We start from the raw sequence: 23,216 nt of genomic DNA on the forward strand, positions 1-23,216 counted from the left end.
AGATGCTCAAGATCAGAGTCAAAAACTGTGGCACTGGAAAGGCACAGCAGGTCAGGCAACATCCAAGGAGCAAGGAGTTGGCATTTTGGGCATAAGCCTTTCATCAGGAATATTGGGGGTGGGAGTGGGGAAACAGAGGTAAATAGGATGGAGGTGGGGTGAGGGGAGGGAGGGGCGGCACAGTGGGTGGCACGTGGCACAGTGGTTAGCACTGCTGCCTCACAGCGCCAGAGACCCGGGTTCAATTCCCGCCTCAGGCGACTGACTGTGTGGAGTTTGCACATTCTCCCCGTGTCTGCGTGGGTTTCCTCCGGGTGCTCCGGTTTCCTCCCACAATCACAAAGATGTGCAGGTCAGGTGAATTGGCTATGCTAAATTGCCCGTAGTGTTAGGTAAGGGGTAAATGTAGGGGTATGGGTGGGTTGCGCTTCGGCAGGGCGGTGTGGACTTGTTGGGCCGAAGGGTCTGTTTCCACACTGTAAGTAATCTAAAATCTAATAAACAGGAGGGGGAGACAGTAGCTTGGAAGGTAGATGCAGGTGGGGAGTGTTGGTGATAGGTCAGAGGGAGTGTGGAGTGCATCGGAACATGGGCAGGTAGAAAAGTTGAAAAGGGTGGTGCTGAGTTGAAAGGCTGGATCTGGGTTAAATTTGGGGGGGGGAAGGCAGGCAGGACGAAGGGGAGATCAGGAAACTGGTGAAATCAACTTTGATGCCATGTGATTGGTAGGTCCCACGCCAAAGGATGAGGTGTTCTTCCACGAGGAGTGGAGGTAGCCAAGGACTTTCATGTCCTCAGCGGCATGGAAGGGAGAGTTAAAGTGGTTGACCACAGGGCGCTGGGGTTCTTTCATGTGCGCGCACCCCACATATGTTCTCTGAAATGTTCAGCTTCCTGTCTCCCCAGTGGAGAGGAGACCGTATTGAAAGGAACAAACACAGTAGATGAGGTGTTTGGATGTATAGGAAAATCTCTGCCAGATGTGGAAGGATCCTTTGGGGCCTTTGATGGAGGTGAAGGAGATGGTGTGGGTGCAGGTTGAGTCTCTTGTGGTGGCAGGGGAAGGTGCTGGGTGTGGAGGGTGAATTGGTGAGGACATAATGAGTGTGTCACGGAGGAATAGTCTCGGTGGAATGCTGATGGGGTAGGGAGGGAAATATATTTCTGATGGTGGGATCTGACTGTAGGTGGTGGAAATGGCAGAGGATAATGCACTGCATCCAGAGATTAGTGGGTGGAAGATGAGGACTGGGATGGACAAGGGGTTGTATGCTTAGTGTGGTTGGAGGGGTGGGGTTCAAGGGTAGAGGTATGGGAGGTGGAGGAGATGCACTGAAGGGCATTGTTGACCACATGGGAGGGGAAATTTCTGTCTTTGAAAGAGGCCACCTGGGATGTTCTGGGTGGAAGTGTCCTGGGAGCAGATGCAGCAGAGGCGGAGAAATTGGGAATAAGTGATAGCATTTTTAAATGAGGCAGGGTGGGAGGAGGTGCAGTCCAAGTAGCTGTAGGGGTCTTTGTGTTTGAAATAAATGTTTGTGTTGAGTTGGTCGCCAGAAATAGAGATGGAAAGGTCCAGGAAGGTGTCTGAGATGGTCCAGGTGAACTGGAGGTCAGGGTGGAAGGTGTTTGTGAAGTTGATGAACTATTCAACCCTCGTGGGAGCATGAGGTGGCACCGATACAGTCACCAATGTAGCGGAGGAAAAGGTGGGAAATGGTGCCAGTGTAACTATGGAAGATTGACTGTTCCACGTATCTGAAGTGGCAGGCACAACTGGGGCCCATGGAGAGCAAAGCATAATGTAAGAACTTTGCAAACAAAGCCATAAGGGAAAAATAAAACAAATTTCAAAAGCTACTACTACTCTGAGCTCGAGGATTGTAAAGTGCATTAACACTGCTAAACACAAAACAAGTAAATAGTGCTGCAACTATTTTGCTGCTGTTCAAAGCAAAGCTGATACCCAGAAGTTGCAGAAATCAAGAGAACCGAGGTGCAGCCACTCAAATCCCCGAATATAAACAGAATAAAAAAGGTAAACTGCAACATCTTACCAGACTGCTTTCTAGAGAAACTGGTGGTGATTAAACCCTAGGGTCACTGCGTCTCAGGTGAGGGGAGAGAGCAAGGAGAATCCTTCATGGTAATCTCAGCAGGTATTATTAGATCAGATTCCCTACAGTGTGGAAACAGGCTCTTCGGCCCAAGAAGTCCATACCAACCCTTTGAAGAGCAACTTACCCAGACCCATTCCCCTCTGACTAATGCACCAAACACTATGGGTAATTTAGCATGGCCAATTCACCTGATCTGCACATCTTTGGACTGTGGGAGGAAACCGGAGCACCTGAAGAAAACCCACGCAGACACGGGGAGAATGTGCAAACTCCACACAGTCGCCAGAGGGTAGAATCGAACCTGGGACCCTGGTGCTGTGAGGCAGCAGTGCTAACCACTGAGCCACCATTATGCTCACTAATAGAATGGATAACCATGAATGGACAGCATGCAATGTTCTCAAGGGGACAATGTGACAGCCCTTTGGAATGAAGGAGAGAATATCCCACACGTTAAAGTCATTTATTACAAAACATTTCCATGACTGTATACATGTCCAAAAATAAAATTCACAATTGATTAAAAATAATCTATGAAAGTATTATTAATCTCCATTCTTCTATCTATAGATTTCAGAGTTTCTCTGATCTTTCACATTGTGAAAGATGCTGCTTACCGTTTTGACTAGTTCCTAATGCACAAAGCTGTCAAGGTAACTAATACGTTAATATACAAACACACCAAGGCTCCTTCAATAGAACCTTCCAAACTGGCAACCTCTCACCTAGGACAAGATATCAGCTGCATGGGACCAAGTCTCTCACCCTCCTTGAACATCCTGCACTGCTACTTCTTCACTCCCTTGGTCATGGTACCTGTGGGTGTTCACTAAACAAGGACTGCAACAATTTGAAATTGGGAGATATCAGTGTTGAACTGGGGTATACAAAGTTAAAAATCACACAATACCAGGTTATAGTCCAACAGGTTTAATTGGAAGCACTAGCTTTCGGAGCACTGCCCCTTCAGTAGGTGGCCCACAACCACATGAAGGAGCGTCGCTCCGAAAGCTAGTGCTTCCAATTAAACCTGTCGGACTATAACCTGGTGTTGCATGATTTTTAACAATTCAAGAGACAGCTTATTATCAACTTCGCCGGAGTAATTAAGAATGGGCAATAAATGCTGGTCTAGAAAATGGTACCCACATCCCATGGATTTTGAATTCTCTTCTTCAAAAGGCAGTGGATGTAGAATCTTTAAATATTTTTAAAGAGAGAGGTAGATTGATTCTTGTTTACCAAATGGATGAAAGATCATCAGGCTATGCAGGAATGAAAGGTTGAAGATTAAAATCAGATCAAAGCTAATCTCATTGAATGGGGGAGCAAACAAAGGACAGAGTGACCTGCGCTCGTTACTTTGCATATGATTGAATAAACAATTTAATTACTGCCAATTCTAATCTTTTAACTTCTATCAGAAAACCCTAAAGCATCACTGATAATTCTAAACTTCAAACTCTAAGGACAGAAGAATGCAAGATACTCAGAACTTCTAATAATTTTTTAATTCATGAAAATATCCAACATTTTACTTACACAATAATGCATAATAAAATAAAATGGGTGGACAGATAGCACTATTTATTAAACAATAACTCATTGTTAGCGTTTTTGTTTGATGGATGAAGTACCCAAGTTCGATTGCAGAAGGTTTTCAAAGTAACTTACAAATAATGTGACTGTAAATTAAAAAGTCAATCTCAATAGAGCACATTGAACACATCTGCTGATCACAGTTTAGATGTCATTTCTAAAACTAAAAAAAAAATGCATTTGTGAATTAGATGTGCAATTTAACTAGAATGTATTCATTTTAATGGAAATGCTGATAAAATATTAGGTTAACTTTTTAAAAAGGATGGAAACCTCAGGTTGGAAATAATACTCCTTTGGGGATCACTTCATGTTTAAACACTGGAGACGCAGCTTTGCTGTATTTATTTTGGATCTGATTTACTACACAGCAGTACCATGAATGGAAAGAGGAAACATTTCCTGATGACTTGAAAACAAATTTTACATTCTTGTACTTAATTATCAGTTTCAGAACAGAAACAAAGTGAATAATAAAATGTGCGAGAATTCACCATCTGTCATATTTACCTCTGCACATTGGTTCATACAAATAGATGTCACTTTAGTTTACTTATTGGAACATATGAGTAGGATTCTTTGTACTTAAAACATTTGATGTAACAAGGCTCTATGAAGAGACAGAAACTGTCTACCAAGAGACACCATGGTAGGTTTGCAGACCTTGTTTGATGTTTTTGAATTAACAGCTACACAACAGCAGCCCAGAATGACTCGTCTGATCTTCAATTCTGGAAGAATGGCTCAACTGATGACTTCACCAAATGGAACTAAGTGCAATCAAATCAAGCACAACTCAAAATAAATTTTGCAAGTCCGTACCGCATCATCCCATGAGACAGCGGCATTTACTGTTACTACAGACAACTATTACTGGAGCCAAATACAAGATCCTAAAGGAGGGAAAGCAGCGATTCAATTGGAATGTACTGACTGTAATTGAACTGAGGTCCACCTTACTGACCATGTTCTGGAAGTGTTTAGTGTAACAAGAACATGAGGAAATGGTTAAGCAATGCTTCAAACAAATTTCATAACTCCATGAAGATTAAACTATAAAATGCAGTACAGTAGTTGTTGAAGACCATTACAGTGCTGGCTTCATAAGCAACTGGAATTCGATTGTTGAAGGTGCATTAACCAGTTAAAATGAGACACTTTTAGAAATATAAATGCAATGTGAACAATTTTTTAAAAAATTATGTATCTTAAATGTTTTCCAGAGCACTGCATTGAAATTCTGCAGAGAAACATTTTCAAGACCTCAATTTTTTTTTTGTTTAATTTAAATTACTTTACAGTTTGAAGTGGAAGTTGAAACCTGTATCAGTATGTAAGCAACTACAATTAAAAAGTTTAATAAGACACACATTGGTAATTTGAAAGTGCCATTCTGTGATATTTTACATTTCAGGTAGCAGTAATAAAGCACAATTATGTATACCAGATTAAAATATTTAGAGGTAGAGATTTGACTTGCTGCCCAACAAGAAAAAAAGACTTACATTTTAATAGAGTCTTGCACTGTCTTAGGATGTTACAAATCACCTTACACCAGAGAAGTGTTGGTGAAGTGTATTAAAGTTGTGTCCGGCCAACTGTTATAGAAACCAACACTTCCTTTCTCCCCCTTTGCGTTAATTTCTGAATTAGGTTGTTTCCAATTCAACATAGATTTTCAACTTCTAGTCTGGGCATGAAACTATTAATATTTTCAGAAGACTCTTCTGTACCAGAAAGATCAGTGATTAAAGCCGCCTAAACACACAGGGTAAGCAGAGTGTGTGTGTGTGTGGGGGGGGGGGGAGGGGGGTGTCATAGTGCACATGACTTTCAATAAATGGGTCATAAGCTCAAGGGTCAGCAGTGCCAGTGCCAGATATTCCCAATACAGTCCATCAAAATGATAGCTTTTCATCTTCATACCCACTGAGATATGCAAGCTGACTTGCGAGGGTGCCAGGAAGGATTTAAACATTTAAAATATCTTGAAACAGGAATTATTTTGTTTCAGTATGTAGTATTGCAGGCACAAATGGTTTAAACTAGCAAGTATTTTCGTAACAATTTCTATTACAAAACTTAAAACAAGGCTCACAATATTCTCAAATTCGCCCTTCAGATACATCAGGAGACTTGATCGATGGGAGTCATATACAAACATGAACCTGGAACATTTACAGAAGAAAACTTGTCAGTGCCATCTTTTATTCAAAGAAAATAATTCACTCCTGTTTGGTCTTATTGTACCAGTGCATAGATCGTTGTACAGCTAGTTCCCAGTTTTCTACGGTGGGTTTATAGTGATGTAACACATCTTGTGGTTTGTAAATCGTTTCCACAGATCTTATGGTCTTCAGTTCTTCTCTGCTGCCCCAGTACCCTGCAACAAAATTAAACATTTTCTCTTAAACTTATCAAGAAATATACAAAACTCCATGCATTTCATGAATAAAGATACAAATCCATCATGTATGAATATCCAAAGCTGTGCGTCAGAACAGTAAGAATGTGATCTGTGCCCATTGTCTCATCATCATAAGGGATAAATATAAGAACAAATGTCAAGAGAACTCTTAAGAATCTTAAATAATAATCAAGTTATTTTCACGCACAGTTTCATTGCTAGACACAGAGTGCCCAGTTAACCACTTTGTAATAGATTGGTATTAAAGAGTCAGATGTACAGCATGGAAAGAGAACCTTTGGTCCAACTTGTCCATGCTGACCAGATATCATAAACTAATCTAGTAGTCCCTTTTGCCAGCACTCAGCCCATATCCCTCTAAACCGTTCCTATTCATATACCCATCCAGATGCCAGTTAAATGTTGTAATTGTACCAGCCTCCACCACTTCCTCTTGGCAGCTCATTCCATACACATACCACCCTCTGCATGAAAAAAAATTGTCCTTCAGGAGCCTTTTAAATCTTTCCCCTCTCACCTTCAACCTATGCCTTCTAGTTCTGGATTCCCCCACCCAGGGGAAGATCTTAGCTATTTACCCTATCCATGCCCCTCATGATTTTATAAACCTCTAAAAGGTCACCCCCTCAGCCTCTGATGCTCCAGAATAATCCCAGGCAATACAGCCTCTCCCTATAGCTCAAACCCTCCAACCCTGGCAATATTAACTTTGAAAAGATACAACAATGAAGACAGACAATAAATTAAAAAGGCGAGAAAGAGGGATGGATTGGGAAACATTAAAATAGATAAATTGGAGAGTGAGGGAATATATATTAAAAGGCATTTATGCTCATAAAGTTGTTCCTAAAATCAAATACAAATTTCAAACTTTGTCGTCACATTAAGAACTCCCAACAGAAAGCCATGTTACAAATAAAAACTGCTTTCTGAAAATAATTGAAATAATTTTCTCTAATAAAAGTGAACATTGAAAAGCCCCTTATTTCTGACATACCAATTGCAAGGCCAGCTAAAAAGGCTGCTCCGAGACTGGACATATCCACACGTTTCGGTTTCTCGATATCACACATGAGCAGATCTGTAGTAAGCTGCATGACAAACCGATTGCTGCATATACCGCCATCTGCCCTGTACACAACAAACAGTTCACCAGCATAAACTACATAAACATAATCCAAAGCGTGTCAGGAAAAGTTTGCCAACGACTAGCCACATCATCAATTTCTCCAACCCCAACTATCTGCAATTTTCACTGGTTAATTATAAAATCCAGCCTTTTAATTAATGCAAAATACTTCACATAAATGAACGCTGTGATGATTAAGTGTCAGATACCTGATGCATGTAATTGGAATATGGATTTCTTTCAGCATTGTGTCGTAAAGTTGTTTGTTTCTAAATGAAACAAAACATGATCAAAAATACTTGAAATACAAAGTGCTTAAATAAAACAAATTACATTGAACTTACAAACACAACAGTTGCAAATTTATGCAGTTCATACAGATTGTGCTGCTAGAGATCAAAATTTATGAAGTGCTTTTAATCCTAAAAAGGAACTTACAGAAATCTTAAAGGTTACAAAGAATACAGGTCAAAAACAAAAACAGAAATTACTAGAAAATTTCTGCAGGTCTAGCAGCATGTGTGGAGAGAAATCAGAATTAATGTTTCAGGTCCAGTGACCCTTCTGCAGAAGGTAGCTGCAAAAAAGTGTTTTTATGCAGAAGTTGTGGGGAGGTTGAGAAGGAAACAATAGGTAAAGGTAGAGTCCAAAGAGTGAGAAAATCAGTTAAACAGACAAAGGAGTGGATAAAGGTCAACCAAAGAGAATAAATAGCTGCTAATGAGGACTATTAGTGGCTAACGATGGACAGTGTGTAATAGCAGACCATGTGATAACAAGGAATGAGGCTGGTGTGCCAAGCAGGCTGAGATCAAGGGTAGGGACGCTGGGAATACAATAGGTGGAAGGAGGTGAGGCTGAGGGTGAGGGTGATAGGCCGGAGGTGGGGGCGGGGGCGGAGAGGTCGGGAAGATGATTGCAGGTCAAGAGGGCAGTGCTGAATCCGGGAGTTGGGACTGAGATAAGGTAGGGGGAGGGGAAATGAGGAAGCTGGAGAAATCTATATTCATCCCGTGTGGTTGGAGGGTTCCTAGGCGGAAGATGAGGCGCTCTTCCTTCAGGCGTCGTGTGGTCAGGGTCTGGTGATCGAGGAGGCCAAGGACCTGCATGTCCTTGGCAGAGTGGGAGGGGGAGTTAAAGTGTTCAGCCATGGGGCGGTTGGGTTGGGTTGGTTGGCGCAGGTGTCCCAGAGGAGGTGTTCCCTGCGAGTCTGTTTCCGGATGTGGCTGAAGAGCTTCAGAGCAGAGGAGATGACCTGGTGGGGGGAGGGGGTGTAGTGAGAGACGGACTCACTGAGATCATTGTAGAGGGAGGAGGAGAGCTTCTTCAAGGTAGGCATCCTTGCAAGAGGATTCGCAGTAGGTTAAGATCAACTAGGAGAAAGTGAGGACTGCAGATGCTGGAGACCAGTCTGTTTTTCCAGCACCACATATGATAACAAGGCCTGGAGCGTGGGGGTCAGGGTAAGGACATGGGAGAAGGTAACTCAAACCTTAATATTGTTGAACACTATGTTGAGTCCAGAAGGCTGTAAAGTTCCCAGATGGAAGTGAGGTGCTGTTCTTTCAGCTTGCGCTAAGCTTCACTGGAGCACTGTGGCGAGCCCAAGACAGGGAGCAGGGTGAGGTATTGAAGTGGCAGACCACTGGAAGCTCAGGGTCTTTTTCGTGGGCAGAATGTAGGTGTTCCGCAGTCACCTCGTCTCCGCTTTGTTTCCCCCAGTGTGGAGGGGACCACATTGTGAGCAACAAATGCAGGAGACCAGATTGTGGGACGTGCAGGTAAAGTGCTGCTGCATCTGGAAGGTATGTTTGGGCCCTTGGATACGGAGGATGGAAGACGTAAACAGGAAGGTGTTACACCATTGGTAGTTGCAGGGTGTGCGTGCGTGCGACTGGGGAGCAGAGGAGTGGACCAGAGTAACCCGGATGGAATTGTCCTTGTGGAAGGCAGACAAGGGAGGGGAGGGGAATGTGTGCCCGAGGATCGCATCTCACTGGAGGTGGCAGAAATAGTGGCTAATAATCCTCTTGATGTGGATACCGATGGAATGGTAAGTAAGGACAAGGTTGACCCCTATTGCTAACAGTGAGGGTTGGGAGGGAGGGAAGGTGGTGAGGGCTGAAGTGTGGTAGATGGTACGGATCCAGCTGAGGGCCCTGTCTCCTGTGGTGCTGGGGAATGCTTGGTTGAAGCAGGAGGTCTGTTTGTGAAACATGGCAAAAATCACAAACCCCAAATGACAAAAGGGGACAAATGATTTAAGTGGTGTTGTGTGCATTTGTGCTTCAGGATGTATGGCCATTGGAACAATCACTGAGTAGTGGCTGGATATACTCATCTACAAGTCTGTTTGTTGCCTGCCCACGATTTATCTTTCCAGAAATGCAGTTCACCATAATTACAAGCAAGTTCGCCAGCCATGAACAGACAGGGTGGTTTCAAGCTTACATTTGTTGGGTTTAGGAATGACTATTATTATCTGTAACTGAAAATGTGCAAAACCAAAACCTAAAATTGATACACAAGAAAACTTTCACGTCTTGGCTACGTTTCAGTATAGAGGTCCAACATCTTAGTACAACTGTTTGCACAATTTGCATCAGTCTAGCTTCTTCTCCACAATCTGTTCATGTACACAATAGACCGAAGAGGGCAGACTGTCATGACACGGAGGTAGTAATGTTTTCATGCACGACATAGTATTCAAATAATATATGGACCATATCTGTACCACACACCTGAAGGCAATGGACTCCAGTATTGCTCGCACCAGATGAATTTTGGTCGTTGAAGGTTTCAGTCCCAAAAATGATGCACAAGCATTTGGGTCATTTAAAGGAGCCTGACCAAAACAAAACATTTTTATTTCATTAATAGAAATACACACTTCAATACTGTGCACAAAGTATATTGGATTATTAATTTTTAAAAAATGACTTACAGAAGACAGTGAGAGGCAGCATAAAAGAAAGTAGGAAAATTATGTCTTTTTGTAAAGGCTGTCACTTCTGTAATTGACAGGGTGGATCAGTTTACATTCTTAACGTGTGTTGAGAATTAAGGTGGCTTCATTTATACACAATCCACACATTATTAATTAGTTCTCAGCAACCTGCTTATAGTTAGCTGTGTAAACTACAAGGAAGTATATGATTCAGTGGCAGAAGAAACTACAATGCAATGTTCCATAGCACGTTGGTGGGTAAATGGTTTACTTGATGTGGCACTGAACAAGGTCAGCCTCAGACTTGACTACTGATCTATGTCAAGCTCAGCCAGGGAAACATGTGGACCAGCACAATAGGCTCAGTGTTCACATGCTAACAGGGGAAGGAAAAGTGAAGCAAAGTATACTACGTTTGACACTGATCAGAACCTAGTTCTTCTGTGGACCTGCTTGCATATTACACAAGACAGTGGTTACACTTCAAAAATCAAACAGCAAATAGAAGCCGACAAATATTCATTTATTGATTATCAGTGGGTCCAGGCACTTTCAGATTCATTTTTTCTCCAAGTGAGAAAGTCAAAGAAGGTTTAAGAAAAGGATTATAAACTAAATGTCCAATGGACGTGCAATAATGTTAGAATTGGTTCCACCATGACTATAGGATTACATACACTGTTCAAACAGGTTAAAACTGAACGTTAAAAGTAATTTAATACTCTGCTGAAGTGACACAATCTTAAGACTGTGAGCTCAATTGCAGTTATCATGTAAAACAGATTGTAATTTCACTTCAGATGTGAAGATGGGAGATTGGACAAACTGAACAACTGCTGAAACTAAACACCTCTGCCTGCTGCACACCCACAAACCATGATCCAGTTTAACGCTGATTGGACATTTAAATGCACCACAACTGGCCAAGGTTTTCTGTGGCTTTTCCAATTCAACTTTTGAAACTCAATAAATAGCATAAGCAAGTCAATTATTCGCTATTTTTATGAAGCCACCATTGCAAAGAAACATCAGTTATTTGATAAGTCAGTCGAATTTAGTAAATAAATAATTCTGATTCTGAAGTTTGACTATAAACTGATGGCTAATGATCAGTTTTATTGGGCAAAATGCACGAGAAACATGACCTTGGAAGCAGCATTTTAATGCAGTTTCCATGGAAGGCTGTAAATGTTCTGACTAAAATTTATACACTTATAAAATTATCTTTTTCCATCCATTCATTTGATGTCCTTGTTAGTAAATATTAAGCAGAAACACATCCAATCCATGCAGAATGTTTTAATATAGAGTCCTAACAGTTATTAAAGGGGCTATAGTTGCTGTGTAAAACAGTTGAAAGTAATTCTTTAACCTACAGGAAATATATAATCGTTTGGAATACTGATTTAAAATGAAAAGCAGCTCCTAACTCCCAGGCAGCAAAAATTAGGTTTACCAGGAAATCCACTGGTTATACATTAGTGGGGGCATTAGTGAGCACAACATCCATGCCCTAGTTGATTTTGAAAGAGGTAAACAAATAATTGCCATATATGAAATACCACAAAAAGGTGGGCTTCTGCTTTCAGCCTATTATAAAGAAGTGCTAAGTAATCCATTGTAAAGACCAGAGACAACTAAAACGCATAGTTTTTATGATGCAAAGTTATTCATTCCTTAAAAGGATTAAAATACACTCGAAATACAGAAATGTTCTAGGTGGTTTCTGGTTGAATGACCCTTTGTCAGAACTCAGGGTCACTGGACCTGAAACGTTAACTCCGATTTCTCTCCACAGATGCTACCAGACCTGCTGAGCTTTTCCAGCAATTTCTTTGTGTCTCAGATTTACAGTATCCAGTCTTTTTGGTTTTTATATAGCAAAGGTCCCATTGAACAGTTAATGAGTAACTTTAAGACTGTATATTAAACTACTATTCTGACAGAGGGTCATTGGATCTGAAAAGGTAACTGTGTTTTCTCTCCACTGATGCTGCCAGACCTAAGCTGAGCAACAATGTTTGGTGATTGAGCTGCTAACATGGCTGTGCATTAATCATCTCTGCTGAAAGGAGGGAAAGAGGGGTACTGTAGCTCCTGAAGTCAGAGCACAGTAGTAAGTCACAAGTAAATTTGAGGCTTCATATTGATGAGCAGCTTTTGTTCCAAAAACATATGGCAAATAAAAAGAATGAGACTCTCTCTTACACAATGCTTATAATGACCATCAGGTCTCCTGTGTTACAACCCAGAAGCAAACAGCTGAAGCAAATCAGCCTTTCTACCTTAATATTTGCAACCCAGCCAAATTAAACCGAAGACCCCAAATAATTGCTGTGATGGTTTCTAACGGGATTGGATAACCAATCCAAGACTTTGTGAAAAAATAATTTCCAGACACAGATTTTGTATCTTAAATGAAAGATGTGATTATTTATGAGATAGAAAACAACTTTTGCAGAGAGAATATTAACCAGCTTACATTGTTAGGTCCACGCTCCCTCCCCACCCCCACCAACCCACGCTCCACAATTACCCTCCACCTGCATCCACCTATCGCCTTCCCAGCCCCCTCCACATTCCTGATGGAGAGTCGACATTTCGGGCTTCTACCCGAAATGTCGACTCTCCTGCTCCTCGGATGCTGTCTGACCTGCTGTGTTTTTCCAACGCCACACTTTTTGACCCAGGTGACTTAAATCTCCCTCACCAAGTATTATTTCACAGTCAGAAATGTGAATTCCTTGGTCCCTTTCCTGAAACATTGATCAGGGTCACTTTCTTAGTTCACCCAGGCAGCAATGTCTCTTACTCAGCCTTCTACTCTTGGAGATTCTGGAAGCCAGTGTCTCAGATTAGGCAGGGAGCTTTTAAATCTTCATGCTGTCTCAGGAGTAGCCCAGAACCATCTCTCAGAAAACAGTTTTTTAAAAAAAAACAACTTTAATCCGGCTCCACGCTGAGAGCCTCTTCCCAAGGCCCCAATTACGATTCAATAACAGCCATCTGCTTAAATACAGTGGCTCCTACAGACTTGCCAGATCCAATTTGCAGGCACTGACCTTGTTAATAGCTAACTTCTGCTATCTACTTAAAAATGCTCTTCCTGGGTTCACTCTCTGTTAGAATATTTTTAAATCAAGACCCAGCCTGCAATTAACCTCTAGGCCTGGCCTCACAAACAAAGCAAGGTCATCTGGTCAATTCTTTGCCTTTAACCACAAGCTGTCCCGAAGTAATTTTCAGCTCAATGCAAAACTGATCAAGGAATAAAAATAATGAAATCAGTGGAAATTCAACACTTGGGATTGCTTGTGGCTAATCAAAGCCCAATGTTTTACAAGGTGTTGTAGATGTCCATCCAGGAACACAAAATATATCATTCTCCCAAAATGGACTTACCTCTAAAGTCACAAAGTTCAACATAAATAAAAATAAGTTTCAGTTGCCAGTTATTAGCTAGCGATATTTAGCCTGCAGTTCAGAGGACTGCGTATTATGATTTGTTTGAGGTAGCTACGTAGACCCAATGTTGTAAGCGTTCCTTTCAATGTTTTCTTTGAAAAGTGTGATTGTTAAAATAGTCTTCACTCCAAACTTTCAAAACCTTTGACAAAATAATTTGAGAGATTGGTAGTTGCTGAATAGACATTTAAAATGACTGTTCTTTCTCTTTCAAAAGATGAAAGTGATGTGTTTGCAAATCAAAAAATGTCGTAATATAATCCTGATCCATAGAAGGGAGACATGGGCCTGCCAGGCACATTGACATCAAACAGCACTTCTACAAAATTCCACTCCCTCCATCGTCAACATACAGCAGCAGCGTGCATCATTTACAGGATGCACTGCAGAAATGCATCAAGAGACTGCACTTTCCAAACCTATTGACCAGAATGTCAACTGGACACATTACAAACAGGGGCTCCAAGAGCAGGTAAGAGGCTGGGAATACTGCAGCAAGTGACTCACCTCCTGACTTCTCATAAACCACCCATCACCTACGAGGCACAAGTCAGGAGTGTGATGGAATATTCCCCACTTACCTGGATGGATGCAGCTCCGACAGTCAAGAAGCTCAATGCCATCCAGGAGAAAGCAGCCTGCTTGATTAGCACCACACCCACTCCCTCCATCACGAATGCTCAGTAGCAGCAGTGTGTATCATCTACAAGATGCACTGAGATATGCACCAAAGATCCTCAGACAGCACCTTCCAAACCTCTGACCACTTCCATCTCAAAGGACAAGGGATGGAGCATGGGATACATGGGAACACCAGCACCACCAGAAAGTTCTCCTCCAAGCCTCTCACCATCCTTCTTGGAAACATTGCACTTCCTTCAGGATCACTGGGTCAAAATCCTGGAATTCCCTACTGAACAGCATTGTGAATCTACCTATAGGACATGGACTGCAGAGGTTCAACACCACCACCTTCCCAATGGCAGCTAGGGATAGTCATTTAATGCTGGACCCAGTCAGAGATGCACACATCCCATGAGTGAACGTTAAAAACAAAACACCACAGATGTGTAAAACACACAAAAATAAATGTTGAAATAGGATGAGAAATATCATATGGGGAATCACGGTGTGGGTGAGATATCAGTGGACCAGCAATCAAGGAATAGGCTAATGTTCTGGGATGTGGGTTCAAATCCCAGTGAGATGGTGAAATTTGAAGTCAATAAAAATTTGGGATAAAAAGCTAGTGTAATGTCAATCTGTGACTATCGACTGTTCCATAAACACATCTAGTGTACTAATGTCCTTTAGGAAAGGAAATCAAATGATTACAAATTCGCACTTATGTGGGAGACTCTCAACTACCCTCTGGGTAACTACAGAGGAGTAATAAATACTGGTGCAGCCAGGGATACCCGCATCTCATGAACAAACAGTTTAAAAACTAGATTGACTGACAAAAAGGCTGGTAAATAGACAGAACTCTAAGGAGATGATAACATAGCCACAGAGTCACAGAGACATACAGCATGGAAACAGATCCTTCGGTCCAACCCGTCCATACCAACCAGATATCCCAACCCAATAGAGTCCTACCTGCCAACACCCAGCCCATATCCCTCCAAACCCTTCCTATTCATACCTATCCAAATGCCTTTTAAATGTTGCAATTGTACCAGCCTCCACCACATCCTCTGGCAGCTCATTCCATACACGTACCACCCTCTGCGTGAAAAAGTTGCCCCTTAGGTCTCTTTTATATCTTTCCCCTCTCACCCTAAACCTATGCCCTCTAGTTCTGGACTCCCCAACCCCAGGGAAAAGACTTTGTCTATTCACCCTATCCATGCCCCTCATAATTTTGTAAGCCTCTATAAGGTCACCCCTCAGCCTCTGACGCTCCAGGGAAAACAGCCCCAGCCTGTTCAGCCTCTCCCTGTAGCTCAAATCCTCCAACCCTGGCAACATCCTTGTAAATCTTTTCTGAACCCTTTCAAGTTTCACAACATCTTTCTGACAGGAAGGAGACCAGAACTGCACACAATATTCCAAAAGTGGCCTAACCAATGTCCTGTACAGCCGCAACATGACCTCCCAACTCCTGTACTCAATACTCTGACCAATAAAAGAAAGCATACCAAACGCCTTCTTCACTATCCTATCTACCTGCGACTCCACTTTCAAGGAGCTATTAACTTGCACTCCCAAGGTCTCCTTGTTCAGCAACACTCCCTAGGACCTTACCATTAAGTGTATAAATCCTGCTAAGATTTGCTTTCCCAAAATGCAGCACCTTGCATTTATCCGAATTAAACTCCATCTGCCACTTCTCAGCCCATTTGCCCTTCTGATCAAGATCCTGTTGTAATCTGAGGTAATCTTCGTCGCTGTCCACTATGCCTCCAATTTTGGTGTCATCTGCAAACTTACTAACTGTACCTCTTGTGCTCACATCCAAATCATTTATGTAAATGACAAAAAGTAGAGGACCCAGCACCGATCCTTGTGGCACTCCACTGGTCACAGGCCTCCAGTCTGAAAAAACAACCCTCCACCACCACCCTCTGTCTTCTACCTTTGAGCCAGTTCTGTATCCAAATGACTAGTTCTCCCTGTATCCTGTGAGATCTAACCTTGCTAACCAGTCTCCCATGGGGAACCTTGTTGAAAGCCGAAAATGTGTTGCTGGAAAAGCGCAGGTCAGGCAGCATCCAAGGAACAGGAGAATTGACGTTTCGGGCATAAGCCCATCTTCAGGAAGCCTGAAGAAGGGCTTATGCCCGAAACGTCGATTCTCCTGTTCCCTGGATACTGCCTGACCTGCTGCGCTTTTCCAGCAACACATTTTCGGCTCTGATCTCCAGCATCTGCAGTCCTCACTTTCTCCTCGAACCTTGTTGAAAGCCTTACTGAATTCCATATGGATCACATCTACCACTCTGCCCCCATCAATCCTCTTTGTTACTTCTTCAAAAAACTCAATCAAGTATGTGAGAAATGATTTCCCACGCACAAAGCCTTGTTGACTATCCCTAATCAGTCCTTGCCTTTCCAAATACGTGTACATCCTGTCCCTCAGGATTTCCTCCAACAACTTCCCCACCATCGACATCAGGCTCATTGGTCTATAGTTCCCCGACTTGCCCTTACCACCCTTCTTAAACAGTGGCACATTAGCCAACCTCCAGTCTTCCAGCACCTCATCTGTGACTATCGATGAAGCAAATATCTCAGCAAGAGGCCCAGCAATCACTTCTCTAGCTTCCCACAGAGTTCTCTGGTACACCTGATCAGATCCTGGGGATTTATCCACCTTTACCCATTTCAAGACATCCAGTACTTCCTCCTCTGTAATATGGAGATTTTTCAAAGTGTCACCATCTATTTCCTCACATTATATATATTCCATGTCCTTTTCCACTGTAAACACTGATGCAAAATACTCATTTAATATCTCCCCCATTTTCTGTGGCTCCACACAAAGGCCCCCTTGCTGATCTTTGAGGGGCCGTATTCTCTCCCATGTACCCTTTTGTCCTTAGTGTATTTGTAAAAACCCTTTGGATTCTCCTTAATTCTATTTGCCAAAGCTATCTCATGTCCCCTTTTTGCCCTCCTGATTTCCCTCTCAAGTATACTCCTACTTCCTTTATACTCTAAGGATTCACTCTATCTATCCTGTCTATATCTGACATATGCTTCCTTCTCTTTCTTAACCAAACCCTCAATTTCTTTAGTCATCCAACATTCCCTATACCTACCAGCCTTCCCTTTCACCCTGACAGGAATATACTTTCTCTGGATTCTCATTATCTCATTTCTGAAGGCTTCCCATTTTCCAGCTGTCCCTTTACCTACGAACATCTGCCCCCAATCAGCTTTCCAAAGTTCTTGCCTAATACCGTCAAAATTGGCCTTCCTCCAATTTAGAACTTCAACTTTTAGATCTGGTCTATCCTTTTCCATCACTATTTTAAAACAAATAGAATTATGGTCACTGGCCCCAAAGTGTACCCCCACTGACCCCTCAGTCACCTGCCCTGCCTTATTTCCCAAGAGTAGGTCAAGTTTTGCACCTTCTCTAGTAGGTACATCCACGTACTGAATCAGAAAATTGTCTTATACACACTTGATAAATTCCTCTCCATCTAAACCCTTAACACTATGGCAGTCCCAGTCTAAGTTTGGAAAGTCAAAGTACCCTACCATAGCCACCCTATTATTCTTACAGATAGCTGAGATCTCCTTATAAGTTTGTTTCTCAATTTCCCTCTGACTATTAGGGGGTCTATAATACAATCCCAATAAGGTGATCATCCCTTTCTTATTTCTCAGTTCCACCCAAATAACACCCCTAGATGTATCTCCAGGAATATCCTCCCTCAGCACTGCTGTAATGCTATCCCTTATCAGAAATGCCATCCCTCCACTCTCTTACCTCCCTTTCTATCCTTCCTGTAGCGTTTGTATCCTGGAACATTAAGCTGCCAGTCCTGTCCATCCCTGAGCCATGTTTCCGTATTTGCTATGATATCCCAGTCCCATGTTCCTAATCATGCCCTGAGTTCATCTGCCTGCCCTGTTAGGCCCCTTGCATTGAAATAAATGCAGTTTAATTCATTAGTCCTACCTTGTCCCTGCCTGCCCTGACTGGTTGACTCGCTTCTGTTCTCAACTGTACCAATCTCAGATTGATCTCTTTCCTCACTTCTTCCTGGGTTCCACACCCCCATCTTAGTAGTTTAAATCCTCCAGAGCAGCTCTAGCAAATATTTGGTTTTCGGGAGGAATGAGGATTGAGTTGATGGAAGACATGCCTGCTTTTGGTGAGGCAAATGTAGGGAAGCAGATATACAAATGAGATTATTAGAGATCAGTGCTTGGTGGGAAACAGAGGTAAAGTGACCCTGTTAAATTTGTGATGTGGAAGTACTGGTGTCGGACTAGGATGGATAAGGTTAAAGATCACACAACACCAAGTTTAGTCCAACAGGATTATTTACAATCAAGTCTGTGCCCTGTCATCCTGCCCCAACAGTACCTGAAGGAGCAGCACTCTGAAAGCTAGCGCTTCCAAATAAACCTGCTGGGCTATAACCTGGTGTTGAGAGATTTTTAACCTTTTAAAGTTGATAGAAAGAACATGTGAAAAAACTTATATTGCGGGAAAATACACTTCAAACTCATTACTGAAATCATGTTTAAAAGTCAGTTAGCTCTTGCCCACAGTGGTCTTATCATAGAATTCCTACAATGTGGAAACCGGCCCTTCAGCCCAACGAGTTCACACTGACCCTCCAAAGAGTAACCCACCCAGACCCAGTCCCCTACTCTATTATTGTACATTTACCCCAGACTAATGAACCTAACCTACATATCCCAGAACACTATGGGCAATTTAGCATGGCCAATTCACCTAAGCTGCACATCTTTGGATTGTGGGAGGAAGCTGGTGCACCCAGAGGAAACCCACGCAGACACAGGGTGAATGTGCAAACTCCACACAGACAGTCGCCCGAGGCTGGTATCAAACCTGGGACCCTGGCGCCGAGATGCAGCAGTGCTAACCACTGAGCCACCATGCTTCCCCGTGGAGAAGGTCGGCAACAATCCTCTTGCATCCTCAGCACGTACTCCACCATTTGACCTTGTGAAAAGGACTGATCAGTTCCCAGAATGTGTCAAAATAAGTGAGAATTACCACACCCGTTATCTATAATTACCACTAATTCTGTATTTTTTCACTTTCTTTTTCTAATTTAGGACCAAAGTTTTATTTCTAATGGGACATAATCATTTGTAAACATAACTCGGGAGATTGGAATGCTTTTGTGTACACACATTTCGAGAATTGGATGGGGGTAGGTTTTATAGCCCTCGGTCATCAGTTTAAGGCAGGGGTTTATTCAAAGCAAAAAGGGCAGCTTGTCTATCGCCTACCTTACTCACAGAGTCTTATCAATGGCATCTATTAGTTTCTTTGAGGGGCGGGGTGGTTTGTGCTGCCTGTGGATTAATTGAGGATCTTCAATGAATGATGAACACCCATGTAACAGCCTCATTCCAGCAGACCCACATCAAAGTGACCAGCCTGGCAACTTTTCCAGCAATGATTGTTGGGGGCTCCCTGCTTACTGTGTGCCAATCATAACAGAAATTGCTGGAAAAGTTCAGCAGGTCTGACAGCATCTGTGGAGAGAAAGCAGAGATAACACTTTGGGTTGAGTGACCCGTCCTTGGAACATTGATTATATCCATTTGACCTGTGAAATTGACCTTTTGAGAGCCCCTGCTGTATTACTGCTGATGGTGCTCCTACAACAGTCCCTTGTAAGAAATTCCAGGATATTGACCCAGCAAGTCTCTCAGAGATCGAGAAGGGGGGGGGGGGGGGGGGGGGGGGGGGGAGGGAAAGAGACGGGATTTTCAGGCCTTGCATGGTGCTAGCAAGTCACACGGACTAGGAAGTTTCAGTGTTACACGGCAGATTTCACAGGAACAGACAGCTAAGAAGAAATGAATCAAGTGTGTAGATTTTTGCAAGTACAATTTCCCATCCTACCACTCCACACCACTGAGCGGTACACTTCCAAAGTATGGTACCTCAATATCTATCTATTGGGCTGATTCCTGGCGAGTATCTATCATTTGAAGTATAATTTGAGGAACTGAAATTTTATTTACCACAATGACGACATGCTCCATTATCCCCCATGAGTAAAAATACCGGATCTTTAATAATTTGGCGTATTCAGACATTTAAATAGCTCCAAGGGCCCCCACACACCAATTGGAGTGATGTGTCAACTTCCCATTCCCAAAGTCATGGACCTCTGAGGCTCATGCAGTAGAAACAAAATGAGGGGGAATGTAGGTTAGAACATGTATGCAGTCATGTTAGTACTGAGTTTTGGCCATGCTAATCAAACAAAGGTAACATAGTGTTTGCCAAAGGCAGATTCATGCAGGTTAGAAGCAATGCCCTTTGTCTTAGTCAATGATATTGAGAGAATTGTGTGTCAAAGTGAAGGAGGTATGCCCTCTAATCACATTGTGACAGTTGCAGTGTAAAAATGAATACACTTCCGAAATCAATCATTACATTTCGTTTCCATAAAACAGTGCAATGCTCACTAAACAGAAAGTTATGATACAAGGTATTGCATTGAATTAAATTAATCGCATGGATTTTGCGACTGTTATCAGGCAAAACACACAACATATCCATCGTGCACATTTACCTGTAATCCACTGAATGATGGGACAAAGAACACGCCATCTGAACTGGGGACTTCCTGTGCTATGTTTTCAGTTTCAGCAACATCAGAGAATAAACCTGGAAAAGACCAGACCAAGTGAAGCAGGATGGATGGAGTGCTTTAGGACATTTAAAACATTGTCACTTAATTCACATTGCTCTTGCATCTTTTGACAAAACCTTCAGCATCCCTTAACTCTTGTACAATCTGCAAAAAGGAACACTTTTTCTTCATCTCTTTCTCCAAATCAAGTCAATCTTAGAAATCTCAACCTCAGCATAGCAACAGGCCCTTCAGCCAGTGAGCCTGACGTCAGTGGTGGGCAAGCTGTTGGAGGGAATCCTGAGGAACAGGATGTACATGTATTTGGAAAGGCAAGGACTGATTCGGGATAGTCAACATGGCTTTGTGTGTGGGAAATTATGTCTCACAAACTTGACTGAATTCTTTGAGCAAGTAACAAAGAGAATTGATGAGGGCAGAGTGGTAGATGTGATCTGTATGGACTTCAGTAAGGCATTCAACAAGGTTCCCCATGGGAGACTGATTAGCAAGGTTAGATCTCATGGAATACAGGGAAAACTAGCCATTTGGATACAGAACTGGCTCAAAGGTAGAAGACAGAGGGTGGTGGTGGAGGGTTGTTTTCAGACTGGAGGCCTGTGACCAGTTGAGTGCCACAAGGATTGGTGCTGGGCCCTCTACGTTTTGTCATTTACATAAATGATTTGGATGCGAGCATAAGAGGTACAGTTAGTAAGTTTGCAGGTGACACCAAAATTGGAGGTGTAGTGGACAGTGAAGAAGGTTACCTCAGATTACAACAGGATCTTGACCAGATGAGCCAATGGGTTGAGAAGTGGCAGATGGAGTTTAATTCAGATAAACGCAAGGTCTGCATTTTGGGAAAGCAAATCTTAGCAGGATTTATACACTTAATGGTAAGGTCCTAGGGAGTGTTGCTGAATAAAAAGACCTTGGAGTGCAGGTTCATAGCTCCTTGAAAGTAGAGTTGCAGGTATTGAGTACAGGCGTTGGGAGGTCATGTTGCAGCTGTACAGGACATTGGTTAGGCCACTGTTGGAATATTGCGTGCAATTCTGGTCTCCTTCCTATCAGAAAGACGTTGTGAAACTTGAAAGGGTTCAGAAAAAAAGGATGTTGTCAGGGTTGGAGGATTTGAGCTATAGGGAGAGGCTGAATAGGCTGGGGCTGTTTTCCCTGGAATGTCGGAGGGATAACCTTATAGAGGTTTACAAAATTATGAGGGGCATGGATAGGATAAATAGATAAAGTCTTTTTCCTGGGGTTGGGGAGTCCAGAACTAGAGGGCATAGGTTTAGGGTGAGAGGGGAAAGATATAAAAGAGACCTATGGGGCAACTTTTTCACCCAGAGGGTGGTACGTGTATGGAATGAGCTGCCAGAGGATGTGGTGGAGGCTGGTACAATTGCAACATTTAAGAGGCATTTGGATGGGTATATGAATGGGAAGGGTTTGGAGGGATATGGGCCGGGTGCGGCAGGTGGGACTAGATTGGGTTAGAATATCTGGTCAATATGGACGAGTTGGACCAAAGGGTCTGTTTCCAAGCTACATCTCCATGACTCTATATCTATGATGACTAACTGACACCAAATTACACTAATCCCATTTACCTGCTCTTGGCATTTTAAGTGCTCATCCAGATGCTTCTTAAATGTTTGCAAGAGCACCTGTGTTTAACACCCTTACGCAGTATCTTCCATATAGCCACCACCCTCTGGGTGAACCAAAAATTCTCTTGATCTCTAAGCTGCTTGCTCCTCCCCTTAAATCCATGCTCTCTGATCTTAGACACGTCTACCATGTGGAAGGAGATTCTCACAACCTACTGTCTATGACTCAATTTTGTTCAAGAAAGAGACAGAGAGAGATGACTTTAAAACACATCAAGTGGTAAGGAGAGACAGTGGGAGTATGGTGATGAGATAGAGGATCACCTGTGACCACAGTGAATGGGGCAGCAGACTCAAAAGGTCCAAATGGCCTACTCCCGCTCCCAGTCTCTACGTTTGTGGTGTATATGGATTTTAGTAAGGTGTTTGATAAGGCTCCCCATGGTAGGCTACTGCAAAAAATACGGGGGTATGGCATTGAGGGCGAGTTGGAGGCTTGGATTAGGAGTTGGCTGGCTGGAAGAAGACAGAGGGTAGTAGTTGATGGTAAAGGTTCATCTTGGAGTGCAGTTACTAGCGGTGTTCCGCAAGGATCTGTTTTGGGACCA

The 23,216-nt window shown here is 42.7% G+C and overlaps 1 protein-coding gene across 3 annotated transcripts in view; it reads right to left on the minus strand.

Annotated features, from left to right (window-relative positions):
* Nucleotides 1-3,612: 3,612 nt before the first annotated feature.
* Nucleotides 3,613-23,216, minus strand: part of gk5 (glycerol kinase 5) — an 88,947-nt gene continuing 69,343 nt past the window's right edge. For 2 of the 3 annotated variants that reach the window (XM_043702787.2, XM_043702790.2), the window contains 5 exons: nucleotides 20,933-21,027; nucleotides 10,018-10,121; nucleotides 7,486-7,545; nucleotides 7,145-7,278; nucleotides 3,613-6,102 (listed from right to left, as the gene is read on the minus strand). In XM_043702787.2, the coding sequence (XP_043558722.1) occupies nucleotides 5,945-6,102; nucleotides 7,145-7,278; nucleotides 7,486-7,545; nucleotides 10,018-10,121; nucleotides 20,933-21,027 (551 nt within the window). In that variant the 3' untranslated portion in view covers nucleotides 3,613-5,944. The remainder of the gene's footprint in view (nucleotides 6,103-7,144; nucleotides 7,279-7,485; nucleotides 7,546-10,017; nucleotides 10,122-20,932; nucleotides 21,028-23,216) is intronic. The other variant, XM_043702789.2, reaches the window with a different exon arrangement.

Source organism: Chiloscyllium plagiosum, unplaced genomic scaffold (genome assembly GCF_037043375.1).
Source record: "Chiloscyllium plagiosum isolate Xiang-an unplaced genomic scaffold, Cpla_swu_hap1 HiC_scaffold_13, whole genome shotgun sequence".
Lineage (NCBI taxonomy): Eukaryota > Metazoa > Chordata > Chondrichthyes > Orectolobiformes > Hemiscylliidae > Chiloscyllium > Chiloscyllium plagiosum.